Source organism: Anomaloglossus baeobatrachus, chromosome 10 (genome assembly GCF_048569485.1).
Source record: "Anomaloglossus baeobatrachus isolate aAnoBae1 chromosome 10, aAnoBae1.hap1, whole genome shotgun sequence".
Taxonomy (NCBI): domain Eukaryota; kingdom Metazoa; phylum Chordata; class Amphibia; order Anura; family Aromobatidae; genus Anomaloglossus; species Anomaloglossus baeobatrachus.
In genome coordinates, this window is record NC_134362.1 from 207,733,996 (window position 1) to 207,744,086 (window position 10,091).

The 10,091-nt window shown below is 51.0% G+C and overlaps 1 protein-coding gene across 1 annotated transcript in view; it reads right to left on the minus strand.

The window, feature by feature from the left end:
• ZC3H18 (zinc finger CCCH-type containing 18) overlaps nt 1–10,091 on the minus strand; it is a 97,717-nt gene that overhangs the window by 32,383 nt on the left and 55,243 nt on the right. Inside the window, exons 8-9 of the mRNA XM_075326219.1 lie at nt 6,282–6,396; nt 3,563–3,807 (exon numbers count right to left, since the gene is read on the minus strand). Of these exons, the coding sequence (XP_075182334.1) occupies nt 3,563–3,807; nt 6,282–6,396 (360 nt within the window). The remainder of the gene's footprint in view (nt 1–3,562; nt 3,808–6,281; nt 6,397–10,091) is intronic.

Here is a 10,091-nt window from a genome sequence, read left to right on the forward strand (position 1 = left end):
ACACCGCGACGGAGCAGCGCAGGGGTGCGGAGGCTGGGGCCGGACATAGGCAGCGTCCACAGCAGAGACCGCAATGGAGCAGCGCAGGGGTGCGGAGAGTGGGGACGGACATAGGCAGCGTCCACAGCAGAGACTGCAATGGAGCAGCGCTGGGGTGCGGAGGCTGGGGCCGGACATAGGCAGCGTCCACAGCAGAGACTGCAATGGAGCAGCGCAGGGGTGCGGAGGCTGGGGCCGGACATAGGCAGCGTCCACAGCAGAGACCGCAATGGAGCAGCGCAGGGGTGCGGAGAGTGGGGACGGACATAGGCAGCGTCCACAGCAGAGACCGCAATGGAGCAGCGCAGGGGTGCGGAGAGTGGGGACGGACATAGGCAGCGTCCACAGCAGAGACTGCAATGGAGCAGCGCAGGGGTGCGGAGGCTGGGGCCGGACATAGGCAGCGTCCACAGCAGAGATCGCAACGGAGCAGCGCAGTTATGCACAAAGGAAATAAACATGTGAATAGCAAAACATGTGTAACTGCAATAATGTCCTGGGAGAAATACTTAATTTTCTGGAACAATTTCAAGGGTGTGAACTCTTTCGGCCAAGACTGTAACATACATTTTTTTCTAATTGACGGATCTTAAAAAAAAAAAAAAAAAAAATCTCTTGCAATCAGTGCTGCTATTACATAATGGAGGAGTTTCATGCACGGAGGAAACGCCGCACACAAATCAGCACGAGGAACTGCTGCAGCCGAACGCTGAACCTCCATAAGTGAGGCTGGAACACAACGGCCGGATCCACTTCACAATTTTTCCAATTTTTGAAGTTTTGAGAAAACAAGTTTAAGAATCACAATGAAAACCCAAGGCCGGTCCAGCAGCGAGCCTGCTTACTGACTGTTTCCCTGCAACATCAACTAAGACCGGAGGATGAGGAGGGCCCAGCGGCCGGATCACCAGACAGAAGCCTCGAAGGCTCAGGTAGGTATTAGGAAATGTCTGTCCTGCAACTGATGGGCGGAAAAAAGAAAAAAAACAAGCCGGGCCTGTCATAAACTGCTGTCACATAAAGAATGATGAGCGCGTGCAGCGGGGAACCAAGCGCTGCAGAGGCCGGCGCACAAAGAGCAGATTAGCCACAGGAAAGTACGGAGCGCGGCGCAGCAGCACGGCCGGGGAAGTTCCTGGAAGCTCCGAGATCAAGAGCGAGAAGATAAACAAAACAAAGAATCAGGACAGAGCCTGAGCTGCTGAGACGCCGCCGCAGAGAGGAGGACGCCGCCGCAGGAAGGACGCCGCCGCAGAGAGGAGGACGCCGCAGGAAGGACGCCGCCGCAGAGAGGAGGACAACGCCGCAGGAAGGACGCCGCCGCAGAGAGGAGGACGCTGCCGCAGGAAGGACGCCGCCGCAGAGAGGAGGACGCCGCAGGAAGGACGCCGCCGCAGAGAGGAGGACAACGCCGCAGGAAGGACGCCGCCGCAGAGAGGAGGACGCTGCCGCAGGAAGGACGCCGCCGCAGAGAGGAGGACGCTGCCGCAGGAAGGACGCCGCCGCAGAGAGGAGGACGCTGCCGCAGGAAGGACGCCGCCGCAGAGAGGAGGACGCTGCCGCAGGAAGGACGCCGCCGCAGAGAGGAGGACGCTGCCGCAGGAAGGACGCCGCCGCAGAGAGGAGGACGCTGCCGCAGGAAGGACGCCGCCGCAGAGAGGAGGACGCTGCCGCAGGAAGGACGCCGCCGCAGAGAGGACGCCGCCGCAGAGAGGAGGACGCCGCCGCAGAGAGGAGGACGCTGCCGCAGGAAGGACGCCGCCGCAGAGAGGAGGACAACGCCGCAGGAAGGACGCCGCCGCAGAGAGGAGGACGCCGCCGCAGGAAGGACGCCGCCGCAGGAAGGACGCCGCCGCAGAGAAGAGGACGCCGCCGCAGAGAGGAGGACGCCGCCGCAGAGAGGAGGACGCCGCCGCAGAGAGGAGGACGCCGCCGCAGAGAGGAGGACGCCGCCGCAGAGAGGAGGACGCCGCCGCGGAGAGGAGGACGCCGCCACGGAGAGGAGGACGCCGCCACAGAGAGGAGGACGCCGCCACAGAGAGGAGGACGCCGCCACAGAGAGGAGGACGCCGCCACAGAGAGGAGGACGCCGCCACAGAGAGGAGGACGCCGCCACAGAGAGGAGGACGCCGCCACAGAGAGGAGGACGCCGCCACAGAGAGGAGGACGCCGCCACAGAGAGGAGGACGCCGCCACAGAGAGGAGGACGCCGCCACAGAGAGGAGGACGCCGCCACAGAGAGGAGGACGCCGCCACAGAGAGGAGGACGCCGCCACAGAGAGGAGGACGCCGCCACAGAGAGGAGGACGCCGCCAGAGAGGAGGACGCCGCCGCACAGAGGAGGACGCCGCCGCACAGAGGAGGACGCCGCCGCACAGAGGAGGACGCCGCCGCACAGAGGAGGACGCCGCCGCAGAGAGGAGGACGCCGCCGCAGAGAGGAGGACGCCGCCGCAGAGGAGGACGCCGCCGCAGAGAGGAGGACACCGCGGCAGAAAGGAGGACGCCGCGGCAGAAAGGAGGACGCCGCGGCAGAAAGGAGGACGCCGTGGCAGAAAGGAGGACGCCGCGGCAGAAAGGAGGACGCCGCGGCAGAAAGGAGGACGCCGCGGCAGAAAGGAGGACGCCGCGGCAGAAAGGAGGACGCCGCGGCAGAAAGGAGGACGCCGCGGCAGAAAGGAGGACGCCGCGGCAGAAAGGACTCCGCAACAGAGAGGATGCTGCAACAGAGAGGACGAGGTGCTGAGACACCGCTGCAGAGAGGACACCGCCATAGTCAAGCAGAAGAAAGAGACTTAACGTTCGCTTTACTATTGAGCATCAACTCTGCAAATATAACACAGGAGCCCGGGGGGGTGTAAAGGGGAGACGCTATTAACCCCTTCCTGACCTTTCCATTTTTATGCTTCCGTTTTTTTTGGTGTTTTTTTGCTGAGGACACAGACTTAATTTATTTTGGTACAATCGGTATTTTCCAACGAGACCTTTAGTCTTAATGTTAAAAGAACTGAAAACGGGAAAACAGAATCCAACAAGAGCAAAACTTTTTCTATCTGTTTTTTGGGGGACGTATAAATTACGGATAAAGGTGAGAACACAATTCTGTATTAACTATTTCCCATAACCTTTATATTTTTGGGGGCTGATATAAGGACCCCCCACACAAATGTTTACCCTGCCTCGGCATTCAGTATATGGAATACATTTTTTTTAAGGGGGAAATACGGATCTATAGATACACTGCAGTATATAGATCCCGCAGAGGGGCTTATGGGCTCCCCAATGACCACCGCCATATTGGAGGCTATTTTTTTTAAAAAAAAAAGCTGCCATCAAAGCTAGATAGCGGCTGAGGTCACTGCCCTATTTGTACCCTGCAGACCGTGGTGGTATTGGGGTGCGGGGGGCACCATACTGGGGCTCACCCCGGAGATTGTGGGTACTGCCGTCCTGGCGCTCTTGAATGCCGCGCTAGGTGTGATCCCCGGGCTGCACTATTGTATCTGGCAGCAGCCGGCACTGACCTGGGCAGCAGCGGAGACTTTGTCCGGGTCTTGTCCTTTTCTTTGTCCTTGTCCTTTTCTTTCTGCCGCTCCTTCTCGTCTCTTTTGCTTCGGTCCCGCTCCCACTCATCTTTCCGTTTCTGTCTGTCCTTCTCTCGCTCCCGCTCTCGCTCTCTTTCTCGCTGACGCCGCTCTCGGTCCCTCTCGCGGTCTCGGTCTCGCTGTCGGTCTCTGTCCCGATCACGATCTCTCTCCCGTTCTCTTTCCTGCACAAAGAGAAAAAAAAAGCATTGAGAGATCCGAGCACAAAACGCCAGCGGGCAGCGATCCGTGAGTGCAGCTCTGGAGTATAATACAGGAGGTAACTCAGGATCAGTAATGTATGTACACAGTGACTGCACCAGCAGAATAGTGAGTGCAGCTCTGGTGTATAATACAGGAGGTAACTCAGGATCAGTAGTGTAATGTATGTACACAGTGACTGCACCAGCAGAATAGTGAGTGCAGCTCTGGAGTATAATACAGGAGGTAACTCAGGATTAGTAATGTATGTACACAGTGGCTGCACCAGCAGAATAGTGAGTGCAGCTCTGGAGTATAATACAGGAGGTAACTCAGGATCAGTAGTGTAATGTATGTACACAGTGACTGCACCAGCAGAATAGTGAGTGCAGCTCTGGAGTATAATACAGGAGGTAACTCAGGATTAGTAATGTATGTACACAGTGGCTGCACCAGCAGAATAGTGAGTGCAGCTCTGGAGTATAATACAGGAGGTAACTCAGGATCAGTAATGTAATGTATGTACACAGTGACTGCACCAGCAGAATAGTGAGTGCAGCTCTGGAGTATAATACAGGAGGTAACTCAGGATTAGTAATGTAATGTATGAAGACAGTGACTGCACCAGCAGAATAGTGAGTGCAGCTCTGGAGTATAATACAGGAGGTAACTCAGGATCAGTAATGTAATGTATGAAGACAGTGACTGCACCAGCAGAATAGTGAGTGCAGCTCTGGAGTATAATACAGGAGGTAACTCAGGATCAGTAATGTAATGTATGTACACAGTGACTGCACCAGCAGAATAGTGAGTGCAGCTCTGGAGTATAATACAGGAGGTAACTCAGGATTAGTAATGTATGTACACAGTGGCTGCACCAGCAGAATAGTGAGTGCAGCTCTGGAGTATAATACAGGAGGTAACTCAGGATCAGTAATGTAATGTATGTACACAGTGACTGCACCAGCAGAATAGTGAGTGCAGCTCTGGAGTATAATACAGGAGGTAACTCAGGATTAGTAATGTATGTACACAGTGGCTGCACCAGCAGAATAGTGAGTGCAGCTCTGGAGTATAATACAGGAGGTAACTCAGGATCAGTAATGTAATGTATGTACACAGTGACTGCACCAGCAGAATAGTGAGTGCAGCTCTGGAGTATAATACAGGAGGTAACTCAGGATCAGTAATGTAATGTATGTACACAGTGACTGCACCAGCAGAATAGTGAGTGCAGCTCTGGAGTATAATACAGGAGGTAACTCCGGATCAGTAATGTATGTACACAGTGACTGCACCAGCAGAATAGTGAGTGCAGCTCTGGAGTGTAATACAGGAGGTAACTCCGGATCAGTAATGTATGTACACAGTGACTGCAGCAGCAGAATAGTGAGTGCAGCTCTGGAGTATAATACAGGAGGTAACTCAGGATCAGTAATGTAATGTATGTACACAGTGACTGCACCAGCAGAATAGTGAGTGCAGCTCTGGAGTATAATACAGGAGGTAACTCAGGATCAGTAATGTAATGTATGTACACTGTGACTGCAGCAGCAGAATAGTGAGTGCAGCTCTGGAGTATAATACAGGAGGTAACTCCGGATCAGTAATGTATGTACACAGTGACTGCACCAGCAGAATAGTGAGTGCAGCTCTGGAGTGTAATACAGGAGGTAACTCCGGATCAGTAATGTATGTACACAGTGACTGCAGCAGCAGAATAGTGAGTGCAGCTCTGGAGTATAATACAGGAGGTAACTCAGGATCAGTAATGTAATGTATGTACACAGTGACTGCACCAGCAGAATAGTGAGTGCAGCTCTGGAGTATAATACAGGAGGTAACTGAGGATCAGTAATGTATGTACACAGTGACTGCACCAGCAGAATAGTGAGTGCAGCTCTGGAGTATAATACAGGAGGTAACTGAGGATCAGTAATGTATGTACACAGTGACTGCACCAGCAGAATAGTGAGTGCAGCTCTGGAGTATAATACAGGAGGTAGCTCAGGATCAGTAATGTAATGTATGTACACAGTGACTGCACCAGCAGAACAGTGAGTGCAGCTCTGGAGTATAATACAGGAGGTAACTCCGGATCAGTAATGTAATGTATGTACACAGTGACTGCACCAGCAGAATAGTGAGTGCAGCTCTGGAGTATAATACAGGAGGTAGCTCAGGATCAGTAATGTAATGTATGTACACAGTGACTGCACCAGCAGAACAGTGAGTGCAGCTCTGGAGTATAATACAGGAGGTAGCTCAGGATCAGTAATGTATGTATAGAGCAGTTATATATGCACATTATGTGGGTAAATTAAGCCATAAACTTAAAACAAAGCCTTAGTAAAGAAATGAGAAATCTTTGTACATCGTTTCTCATGTATGTAACGGGATCTGAGCGGAGGGCAGTAAATGGAGAGGATTTTGCAGGGCGACTCTTGCAGTTACGTACTCTGTAGCGATATGGCTCGGCCTCTGTGTACTGGACACGGAAGTTTTCATATTGTCCTCCGCGCCAGTATCTCTCCATTTCGAGGTCATAGTAGGGATCAGCAAAGGGATCGGGGCTGAAAAAACAAAAACATACAGATCAGTCAGGGTAATAATGTAATCCAGCGCCTTACCAGAGGACATTCAGACACGGGCAACAATGTGGAGCGGTGCGTCGTGTCAGACACGGGCAACAATGTGGAGCGGTGCGTCGTGTCAGACACGGGCAACAATGTGGAGCGGTGCGTCGTGTCAGACACGGGCAACAATGTGGAGGTGCGCGTCGTGTCAGACATGGGGAACAATGTGGAGCGGTGCGTCGTGTCAGACACGGGCAACAATGTGGAGGTGCGCGTCGTGCCAGACACGGGCAACAATGTGGAGGTGCACGTCGTGTCAGACGCGGGGAACAATGTGGAGCGGTGCGTCGTGTCAGACACGGTGAACAATGTGGAGGTGCGCGTCGTGTCAGACATGGGGAACAATGTGGAGCGGTGCGTCGTGTCAGACACGGGCAACAATGTGGAGGTGCGCGTCGTGCCAGACACGGGCAACAATGTGGAGGTGCGCGTCGTGCCAGACGCGGGGAACAATGTGGAGCGGTGCGTCGTGTCAGACACGGTGAACAATGTGGAGGTGCGCGTCGTGTCAGACATGGGGAACAATGTGGAGGTGCGCGTCGTGCCAGACACGGGCAACAATGTGGAGGTGCGCATCGTGCCAGACATGGGGAACAATGTGGAGGTGCACGTCGTGTCAGACGCGGGGAACAATGTGGAGCGGTGCGTCGTGTCAGACACGGTGAACAATGTGGAGGTGCGCGTCGTGTCAGACACGGGGAACAATGTGGAGGTGAGCGTCGTGTCAGACATGGGGAACAATGTGGAGGTGTGCGTCGTGTCAGACATGGGGAACAATGTGGAGGTGCGCGTCGTGTCAGACATGGGGAACAATGTGGAGGTGTGCGTCGTGCCAGACACGGGCAACAATGTGGCCATCAGTACAAAATAAAACCGTAAAGTGGTCACATGAAGCCTAAATATAAAGAGGGAGCTGGTGGAAAGTAACAGCCGTCCGGGCATTTCCTCGCCGCGTCCCGGTGGAAAGTTTCGGTCGCTCGATTGTTTACAAACGCCTCGTGCTCCATAAAATAATACAACAGCTACAAAAAATAGACAAATCATAAAAAGGATTTACACGTCCTCCGCATCCTGTAATCAGAAGGTGCGCGGGCTGCAACCCCGGGACTTGCACACGTCTGGATATAGAGCCATAAAGACATATACAGCACGTGGATGCTATATACAGGGCGTGGATGCTATATACAGGGCGTGGATGCTATATACAGGGCGTGGATGCTATATACAGAGCGTGGATGCTATATACAGGGCGTGGATGCTATATACAGAGCGTGGATGCTATATACAGAGCGTGGATGCTATATACAGAGCGTGGATGCTATATACAGAGCGTGGATGCTATATACAGAGCGTGGATGCTATATACAGAGCGTGGATGCTATATACAGAGCATGGATGCTAAATACAGAGCATGGATGCTAAATACAGAGCATGGATGCTATATACAGAGCATGGATGCTATATACAGAGCATGGATGCTATATACAGAGCATGGATGCTATATACAGAGCATGGATGCTATATACAGAGCATGGATGCTATATACAGAGCATGGATGCTATATACAGAGCATGGATGCTATATACAGAGCATGGATGCTATATACAGAGCATGGATGCTATATACAGAGCATGGATGCTATATACAGAGCATGGATGCTATATACAGAGCATGGATGCTATATACAGAGCGTGGATGCTATATACAGAGCGTGGATGCTATATACAGAGCGTGGATGCTATATACAGAGCATGGATGCAATATACAGAGCATGGATGCTATATACAGAGCATGGATGCTATATACAGAGCATGGATGCTATATACAGAGCATGGATGCTATATACAGAGCATGGATGCTATATACAGAGCATGGATGCTATATACAGAGCATGGAATGCTATATACAGAGCATGGATGCTAAATACAGAGCATGGATGCTATATACAGAGCATGGATGCTATATACAGAGCATGGATGCTATATACAGAGCGTGGATGCTATATACAGAGCATGGATGCTATATACAGAGCATGGATGCTATATACAGAGCATGGATGCTATATACAGAGCATGGATGCTATATACAGAGCATGGATGCTATATACAGAGCATGGATGCTATATACAGAGCATGGATGCTATATACAGGGCGTGGATGCTATATACAGGGCGTGGATGCTATATACAGGGCGTGGATGCTATATACAGGGCGTGGATGCTATATACAGAGCATGGATGCTATATACAGAGCATGGATGCTATATACAGAGCATGGATGCTATATACAGAGCATGGATGCTATATACAGAGCATGGATGCTATATACAGAGCATGGATGCTATATACAGGGCCTGGATGCTATATACAGGGCGTGGATGCTATATACAGAGCATGGATGCTAAATACAGAGCATGGATGCTATATACAGAGCATGGATGCTATATACAGAGCATGGATGCTATATACAGAGCATGGATGCTATATACAGAGCGTGGATGCTATATACAGGGCGTGGATGCTATATACAGGGCGTGGATGCTATATACAGGGCGTGGATGCTATATACAGAGCGTGGATGCTATATACAGAGCGTGGATGCTATATACAGAGCGTGGATACTATATACAGAGCATGGATGCTATATACAGAGCATGGATGCTATATACAGAGCATGGATGCTATATACAGAGCATGGATGCTATATTCAGAGCATGGAATGCTATATACAGAGCATGGATTGCTATATACAGAGCATGGATGCTATATACAGAGCATGGATGCTATATACAGAGCATGGATGCTATATACAGAGCATGGATGCTATATACAGAGCATGGATGCTATATACAGAGCATGGATGCTATATACAGAGCATGGATGCTATATACAGAGCATGGATGCTATATACAGAGCATGGATGCTATATACAGAGCATGGATGCTATATACAGAGCATGGATGCTATATACAGAGCATGGATGCTATATACAGAGCATGGATGCTATATACAGAGCATGGATGCTATATACAGAGCATGGATGCTATATACAGAGCATGGATGCTATATACAGAGCATGGATGCTATATACAGAGCATGGATGCTATATACAGAGCATGGATGCTATATACAGAGCATGGATGCTATATACAGAGCATGGATGCTATATACAGAGCATGGATGCTATATACAGAGCATGGATGCTATATACAGAGCATGGATGCTATATACAGAGCATGGATGCTAAATACAGAGCATGGATGCTAAATACAGAGCATGGATGCTATATACAGAGCGTGGATGCTATATACAGGGCGTGGATGCTATATACAGAGCGTGGATGCTATATACAGAGCGTGGATGCTATATACAGAGCGTGGATGCTATATACAGAGCATGGATGCTATATACAGAGCATGGATGCTATATACAGAGCATGGATGCTATATACAGAGCATGGATACTATATACAGAGCATGGATGCTATATACAGAGCATGGATGCTATATACAGAGCATGGATGCTATATACAGAGCATGGATGCTATATACAGAGCGGAGGCGCAGCCAAACACGGCCAAATTCATCATAATTTGCACCAAAAAAAGTGCGTAAATTATGAGAAAAGCGTTGTC